This window comes from Grampus griseus (assembly GCF_964374135.1).
Source record: "Grampus griseus genome assembly, chromosome: 18".
Classification (NCBI taxonomy): domain Eukaryota; kingdom Metazoa; phylum Chordata; class Mammalia; order Artiodactyla; family Delphinidae; genus Grampus; species Grampus griseus.
Genome location: NC_139012.1, coordinates 79636334 through 79651150, shown reverse-complemented (window position 1 = coordinate 79651150; position 14817 = coordinate 79636334). Strand labels below are relative to the sequence as shown.

General features: G+C 41.3%; 2 protein-coding genes across 7 annotated transcripts in view; one reads left to right on the top strand and one right to left on the bottom strand.

Annotated features, from left to right (window-relative positions):
- MPHOSPH8 (M-phase phosphoprotein 8) overlaps positions 1-5542 on the top strand; it is a 49536-nt gene extending 43994 nt beyond the window's left edge. For both annotated transcript variants that reach the window (XM_082676030.1, XM_082676029.1), the window contains exons 11-14: positions 628-782; positions 2956-3083; positions 4178-4261; positions 4939-5542. In XM_082676030.1, coding sequence (XP_082532156.1) covers positions 628-782; positions 2956-3083; positions 4178-4261; positions 4939-4980 — 409 coding nt within the window. In that variant the 3' untranslated portion in view covers positions 4981-5542. The remainder of the gene's footprint in view (positions 1-627; positions 783-2955; positions 3084-4177; positions 4262-4938) is intronic.
- Positions 819-14817, bottom strand: part of PSPC1 (paraspeckle component 1) — a 93099-nt gene continuing 79100 nt past the window's right edge. Inside the window, exons 7-11 of one of the 5 annotated variants that reach the window (XR_014298116.1) lie at positions 10820-10910; positions 10098-10130; positions 9813-9907; positions 7905-7989; positions 819-2219 (exon numbers count right to left, since the gene is read on the bottom strand). The gene's annotated coding sequence lies outside the window, so the exon portion shown is untranslated. Of the gene's footprint in view, positions 2220-7904; positions 7990-9812; positions 10911-14817 lie in introns of all 5 variants that reach the window. The other 4 variants (XR_014298113.1, XR_014298114.1, XR_014298115.1 and 1 more) reach the window with 4 other exon arrangements.

Below are 14817 nucleotides of genomic sequence, written 5' to 3'. Positions count from 1 at the left end.
CCCACGCAGACAGCCTTCACCCACCCGGGTGGCAGTGACTGGCGGCCAGCAAGCAGGGTGACCAACCTGCCTGGTTTGCCCAAGGCTGAGGGCTTCCTGGGACGCTGGGCTTGGTTTTACATCTGTGACGAAAGGGTTCTTGGGACTGTATACTCCTTGAAGCAGAGCATCCTGGGATGGGGTGGGTTGGTTACATTCCCAGCAGGGTCGTCTGAAAAGACTTGGAATTAGCAGTAATCACCGTATTTGACTGCTTTCTAAACTAAGTACTGTAACAAGACTTTTCTGTGTGTGGCCGTTCTTGGGTTTATTTTCCGACAGAATTCTTATTTCTGATTCATTGACTCATCCGAGGAGTGTGTATGGAGCTCTGTCCGTGTGCTGGGCACTGGGTAGGGGTGGCAGCGGGGTACAGACTTGCCCACTCGGAGCCTCCAGACAGACAGGCATGTGACGTGTCAGGTGTGAGAGCTACGAAAAAAGCAGGGAAGCAGGAGAGAGGCTGCTTTTTAGCCCCCTTAAGGTTGATCTGGGAAAGCCTCATTGTATTCAACAGTCTGATAATGTTGTAGCTCATGGTGCTTCCCTACACAAATGTTAACAGCGTTTACTGTACTTGTTTATTAGACTTTCAAGAGTAGCAGAAGAAACAATAAAGGATTACTTTGAAGCGCGTCTTGCTCTCCTAGAACCAGTTTTCCCAATAGCATGTCATCGTCTCTGTGAGGGCCCAGACTTTTCAATGGATTTCAATTATAGAATCCCACAGAACATACCAGAAGGTAAGCCTGTGTTTTCTCTCATTTTGAAATGTGACATTATAAACTGATTTTCAGGCAGAACTCTTTATGCTTTTAATAAAACCTTAACAAATTCCATTATGTGTAATAATTATGTACAATAGTTAACAGCACTGCTGCTCTGGCAGAAAAAAAGAAACGCAGCGGATACTCACCATCCCAGGCGACCCCAAGGGGTCCACACAGCAGCGTGTTAGCACTTGTTTTAGAAGTATGCAAGTTGACTCTTAATAATTATACTAGTTTTTATTAAAATTGACTTTTATTAAAATTTAGCTTTCAAGATGATAAGCCCAAAATCAATATTTTCCCTGAATTTTATTATCACTAATAGTCTTGCCCTTTTAAAAAGACAAAGAAAAATGAAAACGTCTTGTCCCATAGTACAGTTTAGTAGCAAGAGATAGAACTTCAGTTCTGCTTCCTAGTTTCTGCTTAACAGCTACTTGGTAGGTAGAGACCATGGCCATGGCCCCTCCTCCAGGACACGGGTGCTCCGTATACAGAGTGGAGGAAAGGTAGGAAACGGGGTTCTGGCTTGTTTTATTTAAAAAAAAAAACAACCCACCTGTTTGAAAAATACCTATTTGTTAATGGAAATTTAGTTGAAGAAAATATAGCTCTACCAATCAAAGCCAGCCATTCACAACATCTCAGTGATAGCGAACTGTGGTCTTGACAGTCCAAGTGGACCGTCTGCACTGCCAGGCATGAGCTGGTGAGCTGAGTCCGTGAACTGGCCGGTTACCTACCTCCACACCAGTGCTTCGGTTCAGCTGGACAGTCCTGGGTTACGTATGGCTGTTTTTGCACGTGCACAATGTATGCATCCACTAGTGGTTTTTTCCAAAGATGCCCTGTCGTCCTCAGATGTGAGATCCTGGTAGATTTTCCTGACCCTCGAGACTCAGAGTGTGGTCTCCTCTCAGAGCCTCACCCAGACCAGGACTCTCAGCCAGCACCTTGGTGAGATCTTGGGTGACCTGAAAGCACTCAAGTTTGACAAACACTGACCTTGGTCTGTTGAGGGGTGTGTGGCTCTTAAGAAATGAAGAGAAACAATTATACCATGAAACAAGCACCAGGCACTTGATTAGGGTCCGTTGTGTCATATTCTCCGTATGGATCAAGTATTTCTCAGTCCGAGTAGAGCTGACGAAGGACGACCATTCCTCTGCTGGATACCACTCACCGTGGTCGGCAGGAATAGAAACATGACCTTCGTCAAAGTGTTTTCTAATAGGATTTCACTGCGGACGGCCATCCCCACAGGCTGTCTGACGAGGTTCCACTGCCTGTTCTGCTCTACAGTCACGGGAACACAGCTGCGTTTTCACAGTGGAGCTGAGGGGAAAACAAGCCTCTATCCTCCGCGGACCTTTTCTTCTCCTCTCATCCTCGGTGCTCTAAGCAGGGAAGCTGCGTCATAAAACGGAGAGCAAAACCCTATGTCAAACCTCACATAGCCTGAAAGGAGATAAAAGAGCCAGGGACCTGGTGTGCCCTTTTTTCCTGGAACCAGGACAAATTTTAAAGCCAGTCGTTCTTAGGGGTCTTTTTATGAAGTCTCCTCATTCGCAAGTTTTTAACATCATATTAAAAAACAACTCATGTATCTGTTTTATATTATCAAAAGTAAAGTTTTTGTTCAGAGAATGAATCTTGCAGAATATTTTGCATGTTCAAAAGCTTCAAATCTTACCCAAACTTTTTTTTTTTCAAAAAATAAGATTTTTTTCACATTGTAAGAAAATTCAGAAAAGGCAAAATAGTATGTGGAAGACAGTGGAAAATTCCTCAAACCCACACTCAGAAACCACAGTCTGCAGGTTTCGCTTCCATTGACATTTATACATTCAGCTGGAACTTTTAAATACCACTTAAAAAAAATAACTTCAGTGTAGAAAAAGCATATTTAAAAAGCCTGCCGATGAGCTGTCAGTAGCTACTCAAACTAAAAGTAAAAAGGGTTCTGTGGTCTGAAAAGCACTAGATAAACACCAGCAGGTTTTGCACCTGGAAGACTGCTCAAATCTTACAATCGAGGGTGGGGTACGGGCCGCTTCCTACCCGCATGGGCCTCCTCCCTCAGGCTCTGCAAAGTGGCCCTGTTGGGTGGGGAATTAAAATCTCTATTTGTATCTCCCCAATTCAGGCTCCGGCATCCTGCTGTTTATTTTCCACGCAAACTTTCTGGGTAAAGAGGTCATTGCTCGCCTCTGTGGACCGTGTAGTGTACAAGCTGTCGTTTTAAATGATAAATTTCAACTCCCTGTTTTCCTGGTAAGTTTCTATAGTTCATTACTGAGTACAGTCTTCTAATCAAAAGCACAGATGACATAAATTCTTCTGTTAATTGTAGTTGCTGGAAATGGCAATAATCCATAATCATAAATTGTTTTAATTGGTATCTGTGCTTTAAATTATGTTTACCAAGTCTTGGAACTAACATTTTGAAGAGAAATTCTTAGGTACAAGAAACATCCTATCTAAATATTATGCCTTTTAATGTCATTATAATTACAAATGTTCACTTAAAGGAAATTTAGGGAATTCAAAAAGAAAAGCATGCCTGCGCACGGTTCAAAAACCGAAATATAAACACTGAATAACACTGGTTGTATCTATGCCTAGTTTAATTTTAGGTAATCACAGTATAATTTTGATTTTTATTCATTGTGAACTTTTTGTCTTATAAATTTTATTTTTGGCTGCGTTGGGTTTTCGTTGCTGTGTGTGGGCTTTTCTCTAGTTGTGGCGAGCGGGAACTCCTTTTCGTTGCGGTGCAGTGGCTTCTCTTGTTGGCAGAGCACGGGCTCTAGGCATGTGGGCTTCAGTAGTCGTGGCATACGGGCTTAGCTGCTTCGCAGCATGTGGGATCTTCCCGGACCAGGGCTCGAAGCCATGTCCCCTGCATCGGCAGGCGGATTTAACCACTGCGCCACCAGGGAAGCCCCACTGTGAACGTTTTAAAATATAAATATATAATAACTAAACTAATAGTGGCTATGTAAATTCTTTAGCATTAAAAATGCCCTTGAAGAATCGTTGTGTATGTTTCCTTTGCCACATACAAAATTCTCTCCTTAGGATGAATTTAATTGGTTATGAAGATTTTTAACATGCATGCTGTATATGGCTGGATACATTCTAATGCTGAAGATTTTTTATCTATATATTGTTTTTCCAGATAAATGTTATCTCTTTAATGCAAGGGAAAAGTAAAGAAATCACAGCATGTTGTCTTATAAAGAAATTCAGACAAACTTGGATTTTCTTCTACATCACTAGTCTTAAAGGTTTCTGGAGTCTGGCTGTGTCTAGATGGAGAAGTCTGTCTGCAGAAATGCTGATCTCTCTTTTGGTCTCTTCCCCAGGACAGCCATTTTGTTTACTCGTTCAGCCCTGCCGCAGGCCTCAATAAACTCTTTATAAGGTTGACGGAAGCGCCGTCTGCTAAGGTAAGGATCTCCTTGCATCTGCTCTCACTGCTCAGGTCGTTCCTTCAGGTCACATTATTAGAGAAGGTTTTCAGGAATGTCATGCTGTTCCTGGTGTGCCTGCCTGGGTCTGCAATGATTTCAACCCTCTTTGATATCCATGGTGTGCAGCAGTCTGGTGATGTTCTGTGCTTTTGATATTTAATTGCCAGATGTATGATCACTAGCTGGACCGGAACAATCTGTGTGACAGTACAATTAACGTAGTAACCTAAAAACCCAATTGGACTTTTTAAAATTTATTTATTTTTGGCTGTGTTGGGTCTTCGTTGCTGCGCGCAGGCTTTCTATAGTTATGGCGCGAGTTGGCGCGCAGGCTTCAGTAGTTGTGGCACGTGGGCTCAGCAGTTGTGGCACACGGGCTTAGTTGCTCCGCGGCATGTGGGATCTTCCCGGCCCAGGGCTCGAACCCATGTCCCCTGCATTGGCAGGTGGATTCTTAACCACTGCACCACCAGGGAAATCCCTCAATTGGACTTTTTAATTAAAATAATGGTAGTCTAACAACCCACACTGATAACCAATTTGACAGTATTGCCAAAGAAGGGAAACAAGTCTTGCCCGTGTGTGCTATTTATTTTTCCCCTCTTCTAACAAAGGGCAACTCTTGAAATATATGCTTTTTTTTCTTTCAACAGGTTAAGTTGCTAATAGGTGCGTACAGAGTACAGCTGCAATGACCAAAGAATTGGGAGAGAGTTATTCTCAGACCTATTTCTAAACACTCTTCAAAGCAGTATGGAATTCTGGCACAGCTCACACTTCCAAATTAAAAGTTTCTTCTGTAAGCCTCTTGCATTTAAGGCCTGTCAGTCTGAGAGATGGGGCATGGTGCATCTAACATATAAAACACAGATGTAAGTATTTGTGCCAGTGCTCTGAAATCTAGATATTGTGTCCAGACTGTATGTTTTTCCACAGTGTGGAATGGTTCATATGAGGATTATTTAAGAAAATTAAAACTTTTTTTTAACTTGAAATTTTTTACTAGCCCTAATGAATTTTTGTGTTTAAAAAAAAAAAAAATCCAGTGGGAATGTTAGGACTAAGTTAATGTGTGAGTTTGCATCCCTTGAAGTAGGACTAATCTAAGGTGGTAGGCGGGTTTGAGGGAGGAGGTCTGATCTTTCCAACGTGCTATTGACACAGATCCCGAGTAGGTGACAACTTTATATATCTGCAGGTTACCCTTTATTGTTTGAAAAGATAGTAAATCAATCTGAGATATAGCAAAAAAAAAAAAACCCCAGAAACCAGACATTATGAGCATAAAAGGGGATATTACATGTGGACTTTATCTTTGTTTTGGAATCCATCAAGTCATTTTGAACAGCCAGATCTTGTTACTTATTTTGAACACTGGGAAGGCCAGCCAGGCTTTGCCACACTCTGCCTCCTGAGAAAAGTGATTGCCCACAGGTCTAATGCTTATATTCTTTCAAGAAATATTTGGCAGACTAATGAATCAAGCTGTCTGGGTTATGGAAATGTATAAAATTGTTAATTTCCAGATTAGTTTTATAATTGCGTGAGTTACAATTTTAATGAAAAAAATTCAGAATGTCACATACGTCATCTCTCATCATCCATGGAGAACTGGTTCCAGGACCCCCTCAGATACCAAGATCGGAGGATGCTCGAGTCCTTGTGTCATATTTGCATTTAACCCCTTGAGTATCACCCCATATACTTTAACTCATGTCTGGATTAACTTACAATACCTAATACAAGGTAAATGCTATGTAAATAGTTGTAAACACAGTGTAAATTCTATGTAAAGAGTTCCTGGTGTGCAGCAAATTCAAGTTTTGCTTTTTGGAACTTGCTGGAAAATTTTTCTTCTTCCCCGGTTATTTGTTGAGTCTGTGGATACTAAGAGCTAACCCACACACACTGTAGAGATATTTCAGAGCACAACTGCCTTTTCCTACTTTCCTCAATAAAATACCACAATGCTGGTCTTGCTAGTTTCTTTCTGAAGTCTCAGGACTTCAAAACAAGGTGGATACGAAATGTATAGTTTAGCTGAACAATGGCTGGGATTAGACTTTTCAACGATACTGAATGCTGTACTCCTGCTGCATCTAGCCTCACAGCCACGAGATCTATTTCAGCGGTGGTGCACCCTGTCCAATACATGGAAGAGAAATGGGTTTTTAAAAAACATTCCCATCACCTAAAAAGCATGCCTAGGTAACACCTTTACAGGAGCACTAGGAATAAAACCTTGTAGAGCTGTGCAGTTTATGACAGGTCTTTTCACCTGAACTTGCTTCTCTATAGCCCTGGGGTGGGGAAATTCTGACCAGGATGATGAGGTCTTGGACTTCTCCACTTGATAAGGCAGCCAATCGCATCAGATACTTCAGTTAATGCTGCTACTTTGATATTTAAAATGTGTGAACAATGACTGTCCTGAAAAAGCAATTCTCCAGCAGCACCTTATCAAAGGTTTGCAGATATGCTAGTACTACCTGTGGAAAGCAAAGCCATCTCCTTGTGGCTCGTGTAGTTATACCGGGCACACAGTACAGAATGCGTAAGTGGAGCGTCACCCTCTAGGCCATGGGCGGGGCCGTAACTTCAAGCGGGATGCATGGCTCTTTTGATCCAGACTCACTGAAATATCATCACGCCTCAGCTATCACTACTTTCCGGTGTATACTGAGGTAAGGACATGATGCGAAGTCGGGTTATCCAATTAATTTAACTTACTAACCATACCACCCAGATCTGGTCACCACTAATTAGTATGCTGCAGTAGAAAGCACCTTACACATCCTTTTGCCTACAATACCCAGTACCAAAGAGCAGTGCCTAGTACCTAATACCCGCCAATAAATGTTGGACTACAGTTGGATGAGGAGTTTGGATTTAGTCCAGGAATACAAGTTACTCAACTTCATACACTATCTTCTCAAGTCATTCCCATCTTAAATTCTTAAATTTGTAGAATGTATTCAGTGGAATGTTAGGAGGTTGCAGTTTGAAGCTCAGGTGCTGCTTTTAGAATTCTACTTTGCAGGGTTACGCTGAGAGCTTTCAGTTACCTTATGAGAATTTACTAGTTCATTAGTAGTAATTTACTACTGTTGGCAAGGTTTTAGCATCCAGAACGTTGACAGCAAGACCTTTAAAAAGCATTAACCATGAAACTCCAGTGTCTTTGCATAAAAACGGGGAAAAACATAAAAGTGCAAGGAGGATGATCAGCAAAGACCAGGCAACAGTAGGACACAGATACAAGGAGAGTACCGCAAGGTGATTTATAAAATGAAATAAGAATTTAGAAAAATTGGGGACTTCCCTGGTGGTCCAGTGGTTGAGACGCTGCGCTTGCACTGCGGGCAGTGTGGGTTTGATCCCTGGTTGGGGAACTAAGATCCTACCTGCTGCGCAGCCAAAAAAAAATGTGTATAAATTTATATGTACAAGAACATATATGTAAGAATTTAGAAAAATTTAATATTTCATGCAGTTAATATGTTTCATAGCATAATACGGTACAAACCCCTAAAGTTATTTTGACATCCTAAAGCTTTACTGAGTAGGATCAGAAGAAAACGGATGGAATCCATACCACTTCCCTCCATCCTCTGCTCACCTGCAGACGGTGTTCCTTTCCAACAAAATCTGGGATTTCCAGGCCTGACTGCTCCCTCCTGGTACAGAAGAGCCTTGCTACTGGGCTGGAAAATGGAATGAGGTTCACAATTCAGTCAGGACCAAATTAAAACAAAATTGGGAAACAGTCATCTGAGCTCCCAGAGAGCCAGCCCCAAGTGGAGTCTAACCCGATCAGCTCCGCTGCTCCACCGCCCAGTCTGTGCCTTGACTCATGTCCCTAAAAGAAAACCCTCCAGTGGTTTCCATTTACTGGGGGGGGGGGGGGGGGGGGGGGTTGGTTGCTCTGTGACCATAACATTTGCCAGCATTAGCCAGCAAGTGTGCCAGGGGGACGGTATATAACTTAGGAAAACAACCTGGATCAAAGTGTCATAACTGCTCATGTATCCACAGACTGTTATATAAAATAATAAATTAAAAAATAAGATTCTTCTGGCTCGTTTCTCCTGTGTCATTAAAATCATTTATCCCGGACCTCTCTGGTGGCGCAGAGGTTAAGAATCCACCTGCCAATGCAGGGGACACGGATTCGAGCCCTGGTCCGGGAAGATCCCACATGCCGCGGAGCAAATAAGCCTGTGCGCCACAACTACTGAGCCTGCGCTCTAGAGCCCGCGAGCCACAACTACGGAGCCTGTGCACCACAACTACTGAAGCCCACGCGTCTAGAGCCTGTGCTCTGCAACGAGAAGCCACCGCAATGAGAAGCCCGCACACGGCAACGAAGAGAAGCCCCCACTCGCCGCAACTAGAGAAAGCCCGCATGCAGCAATGAAGACCCGACGCAGCCAAAAATAATTTTAAAAAAATTTTTTTCTCCCACAAAATGACCTGAAAAGAAAAAACTAATTGTTAGAAAACAGGAAGTAATACTGCATATTTTTGTAAAGGAAGAACAAAGAGGTTTCAGTTATAAAGAAAATAATTTACTGGGCTAGAATTACTGATCAGGAAACCTAAAAAATATTCAAGACCTGAATTTGTATATTCGGCCTATAAAACCTTCTACAACTAGTATTTCATTGTGCCTCAACCCAGAGCAGCACCACATTGTTAAGAAATGAAAATTCCTGGGCTTTTAAACCACAGACTGGGGGCCCAGCAGTCTGTGTTCTGATCCAAGAGATTCTCCTGCACCTTCAAAGTATGAGAACCAACATTTTAAATAAGATTTCTAAAAGGGAAAACTGTCAAGTTACTTCCTTCTACTAGAATTAAATATATATTTGGCATTTTATTTAACTTTCATAAAGTTAATCTCTTCCTGGAATGAACAGTTTCTTTTCACTGACCAGAAAATGAGACCTGGAATGAAAAGCACTTATTTAACTAAAAAAAACCAAAACAAAACAACAAAAAAACCCCCGGAATACTGTTAACCAAAAGATGGCCACATGAAACCACAGCTTCACTATCACAGCACAATTCACCTATGTACATTAGGGGTTTTTTTCCTTATCCGTATATTTTGAGATTATTTCTTCAAATTTTATTTAAGTAAGGAACCTACTTAACAAAACACTTGGAAAATTTAATACCAACAAAATGTCCAAAGAATATAAAGTGATTCTCTGTAAACCTATTTCAAAGGGCAATTATAATTTCATCCATAAAAACCAGAATTACCTGGAGAGATTTTGAAAACAAAGCATGATAAAGTAAAAGGGGGGTGGAGGGGGCGGAGTTCCTTGGCGGCCCAGTGGTGAGGACTCAGCGCCTTCACTGCCGTGGCCTGGGTTCAAGCCCTGGTCGGGGAACTGAGATCCCATAAGCTGTGCAGCACGGCCAAAATTTAATAAATAAAATAAACTGTTGGATCCCACCCCCACACACACACAAACACCCACCCCTGAAGATTTTATTGTTCAGTAGAGCAAGTATGTACCTGGGAATCTGCATTTTCAACAAGTTTCCAGGTGACAGTGATGCGGATCCAGGGACCAGCTTTGAGAACCACGACCCAACGTTAATTTTCTAGAGCTGGATAATAGCGTGAGAAACAGCTGTCACATTTTTGTGCCCATGAGTCGTCAGATACTTTGAAAAGATGACATTTCCCAAAGGTATGGTACCTATCAGTGCTTCTCACTCAGTGTGGACGCACATCCCCTGAAACCACGTTAAACTGGGCGGTCTGATTCGATGAGCCCGTGTGTACCGAGATTCTCACCTTGCGAGCAGCTCTCAGGAAAGGCTGATGCTCCTGGCTCCCAGGACCACAGCGGTAACAAGAATAGATTAGAATCACCATGTAAGGGGGTGGGGGGGTAGGGAAGAAATATACTTAAAATAATACTTCTTGCATCTATTAGGGTGACAACATACCATCATCACAGTTCTATCATACAGATCACGTAGCGTAAATGATTCTAAAGAATTTTATGTCTTTAAGAAATAATGGAAAAAAACAATAAAATAATAGGAAAACTGCTACCCTCTAAAAAGGTGGGAAGCAGCAAGGGAGAAATGGAGCTAGTGTCCCTAGCTTGAATCTGAATTTATGATATTAAACCATTTTAAGATCACACACTTTCCAAAGGACCACAAGACTAAAATTTTAGGCTTGGAATCACTGAAAAACAAGAGGGATTTTTTTTTCCCCTCGTACATAAGACCTGTGTTAACACATCATTTCTATTCCCAGTCCAGTTTTGCCAGAAGACAAATCAATATACACGTTACTACCAGTGGGGAAAGACAAGGGCAATTTGGAGCTAAAAATACCCTCCAATCTTCCTCAAAGAAAAGGGCAGTGACGCTGGGAGCCGCATAAGAAGACAGGCAGAGAAGCAGAGGTTTTAACTGTGCCATGAGCTATGCAGTGTTATCCCACTGACTCTGACACGGGGACCAGGAAGAAGGACAGAGGGAGCTGCTACAACAGGTGCTGACCTGAAGGGAGACTCCAGCGTTTCCTGTCTCTCGACTTCGGTTCACCCCGGAAACCAAATTTCAGGTAGCTTCATCCATGTTTTCTTTTCTCCTAGGATTACAATAAAATCAGACTTAGCCTCTTAAAAACAAGTTTCAACGATCAATTAAAAAACAAGCGATAACTCACTTCCTACAGTCCGTGACAGGAATCGAGTTCCCTTAAGATGCCGTTTAGTCTTTACCTCATCTGATTATGTCCATTCAGTAAGGATTTTCCTTTCATTTCCTCTAAGAACATCAACTGACTTAAAATTCAGCTAAATTTTGTTTCAGCATCAGAGTAAACACTGTTAAATCCACGACGCTGAAAGTCTCCCTCTTATTTTCCATAGGTCCTCTCGTCTGGACTGCTGGTCCCTCAGCACACCACAGCCCAAGACCCTTATAATCCAAAATCCTACATAGGATCCTGATTCCTATCCTATGTACAAAATTTTACTCTGCTTGTACAAGGCAGGGCACACAAACGTGTCTGCTGTGCTCCATTAGAAGATGACCTGCTTACCTACCCAGACAGCAGGCACTCCAGATTTTCTGCTGAGGTCCAGGTTTATGTTTATTGTTACCTCATGCCTATGAAATGTGTTTTGTAACATACCTGAAATATCAGCGCAGTAATACACAATTACAACTGAGAAATAAATACCCAGCTTTGGGCTCAATATTTTTAAAGTGAGGGTACATGACCCAAAGATACTGGAAAGAATTATCCTAAATTGGCAGTTTTCAAAACTCATTTGGGTCTCAAATTCACCTGAGAATTGGATGAAGTATGACCCACCCCCGCCAAAAAGTACGTGCAAAAATTATGTACACAAAATTCTGCATGTGAATTAATCAGACTCATAGATTCCACTAATACGCCACAATGATCCAATAGGATCCATGGTCCCACTTTAAAAACCTTAAATATTTTTTCAAGCAAAGCATGCCATAAATCAACAAAAATTATCTCGCATATTATTTCCATCTGCAACTAGCATTCTTACACTGGTTTTATAACTGTATCACTTATATATACTTTGCCTTTGGTAAAGTTAAGGATGGACAAGAAGAATAAATGGAACCATAAATCAAACTGGACAACTGGATTACTTAATTCTTAAAGACACAATGACACCAGGTCTACTAAAAATTTTAATGGTCTTCTCAACTTTTCAAAAATGTGAACCTGAAAGTTTTACAAAGCACTAACTACGCTGAAATCTAGAAAGGTAATCTCCAGAACTGAGGAACTTCTAGTTGCCAAGAGTCTTTAAAAGGGTAGCTTATCTTAATCCTTTAATAGTAAAAAACAACCACTAGAGTTCTGTTTAAAGAGGTGGTACTATAACTAAGTGGCCAGGTTTATTGTGCACTGGGTTGTAACCAACTCTAATAAGACAGTTACGGATGTGCTGATAACACACCCATTCAGTGATGCTCGTAATATGGAGTTAAGAACCTGGGAAGGCCTAGAAACTTGATGCACTTTCCTATTTTCTGATCCTCAAGAACACCCAAATATGAAAATCAACCAACAACTGCATTTAAAGAAAAGGTTTTCTTTTTTTTTTTTTTTGGCTGTGCCACACAGCTTGCAGGACCTTAGTTCCCCGATCAGGGATCGAACCCAGGCCCGACAGTGAAAGTGCCAAGTCCTAGCCAATGGACTGCCAGGGATTTCCTTAAGAAAAGGACTTCAGCTGAACTCTTAAGCCATAACTGTAACAAATCTATGTGGCAAAAGTAGTCTGCTTTAAATTAATTTTAGGATAAAACTGAGTAAGAACTGAGTTCATGTTTGACTTTACCCTCTCATGCCAACACATCTGAACTAGTTGGTAAAAATGAAAAAAGAAAAGGCTCCTCCAACCACACCCTAAGACTTTTTTCATATAGTCAGAAACGTGAACGGCCAATACCACAGGCACTTTTCTGATGACTTTTCTGAAAGAATAAAACATTAAAACTACAGAAGGCACATTCTTAATGGTCAACTATGTACCAATGTACCTAATATCTCATTTTCCACTGAGTACACAAGTCAATCATTAACAAACTACATAGTCTGTATCATGTAATATAAATTATATATAAATAACAGAAGTACACTCTAAGAAATAACTATGAAAGATAAATACTACATAATTCAACAAGTATGGAGGCTGAGGAATACTCTACAAAAGCTCTTCCAATTACAACACATGAATTGTAAAAACCCAAGAAACAGGATTTTAATAATGACTCAAATTGAAAAATACCTTGCCAGAAATCAGCCTAAAAGGTAATGATCTCCTCTGGAGCAGACTCCCGTGATATCGAACCATAAAGGAACCACATTCTTTATTAGCTTGTTCTGCAGCAGGGCCTCCTTCTGAGAAACAAGTTCTGAAATTTGTAGGTATGGGGGAGGGGACGTCCACATGATCAAAGTCACCATCCGAGATCTTTCAACACACAACAGTGTTCACAACTGAATGTGACCCTCTGCCTTGATGGCAAAGACACAGACCACAATAGCGGCTGCTAAAGTAATAAATAAACCAAATGCTATTACTACAGGCAATTCACAACAGCCAAAATATGCGGTATACTTTGCACTGGAATAAGTTTACTTTTCTGTTACCTAACATTCTCTTTAAGCAACAAAGAATATAGAGAGATAGTTTGTGACTAAGAGAACAATACATCAAAAATTCAAGTCATCATTTCCCAAGGAAACTTGAAAAAATACCCATGAAAGCTGTAAACCTGTAAAACCCATGCTAATACAACTACAAGTTCTTCCTGCTTTTTGATGTAATACAATGTAATACAACTTAAACTGATGAACAAATAAGAAAATATCGGAGCTTCCCTGGTGGCGCAGTGGTTAAGAATCCGCCTGCCAATGCAGGAGGCACAGGTTCAAGCCCTGGTCCAGGAAGATCCCACATGCCACGGAGCAACTAAGCCCATGTGCGCCACAACTACTGAGCCTGAGCTCTGGAGCCCACGAGCCACAGCTACTGAAGCCCGCGTGCCTAGAGCCCATGCTCCACAACAAGAGAAGCCACCACAATGAGAAGCCTGCGCACCACAACAAAGAGTAGCCCCGGCTCGCCCCAACTTGAGAAAGCCGCGCACAGCAACAAAGACCCAAGCCATAAATAAATAAATAAATAAATACATACATACATACTTCCAATCGACTTAATTAATTAGAAGGCTGACAAATTTTCTCAACATGTTTAATTTTCACATGACTCTTTTGGGTTGAAAATCTGCAATAAAAATAACAAACTAAGGCTTTGATTTTCTATCAAATCCATGGATTTTCCACCCAAGTTATCACAAGTTGCCAGATATCACAAGTTCAATTATGTAATAAATAACTTCCGTCTTTCAGCTGGTATTATACAAAAATCCATAATATGAACATTCAGTTTTGGATTCCCAATATCATCTGGCTTTTCAGAATTCTAATAAAGCTACCTAATCTTTTTAAAAAAATGTCATAGGTTATACATAGATCGGTGAGTCTTACATCAGCCGGTAATGAAACCACACAACCTAGTTATAAACAGCAATTAAGAGCATGGTGAGTAAGAGAAGGGCAAATGTACTTCACAAGAAAAGGTCTCTGAATGGCCAAAAGTATATGGAAAGGTGTTCGACATCAGAAGGTACAGAGAAATGTAAATTAAACCACAGTGATATGCCTCCACACACAATAATGGCGAAGACTGACATGACTGACAACACTGGCGCTGGCAAGGATCCGTCTCTGCTCGGGGGGTACGAGGCCGCGCTGACTATGGAAAACTGCTTGGCTGTTTCTAAGAAACAAACACATGCCCTACACTCAGCAACTCCACTCCTAGACATCTTCCCCATGGAAGGTGAGAAGTGTGATTTGTAGAAGAATGCTCACAGCAGGTTTATCTTAATAAGCCCGAACTGGAGACTGCTCCAAGAATGCACCAGCAGGAGAC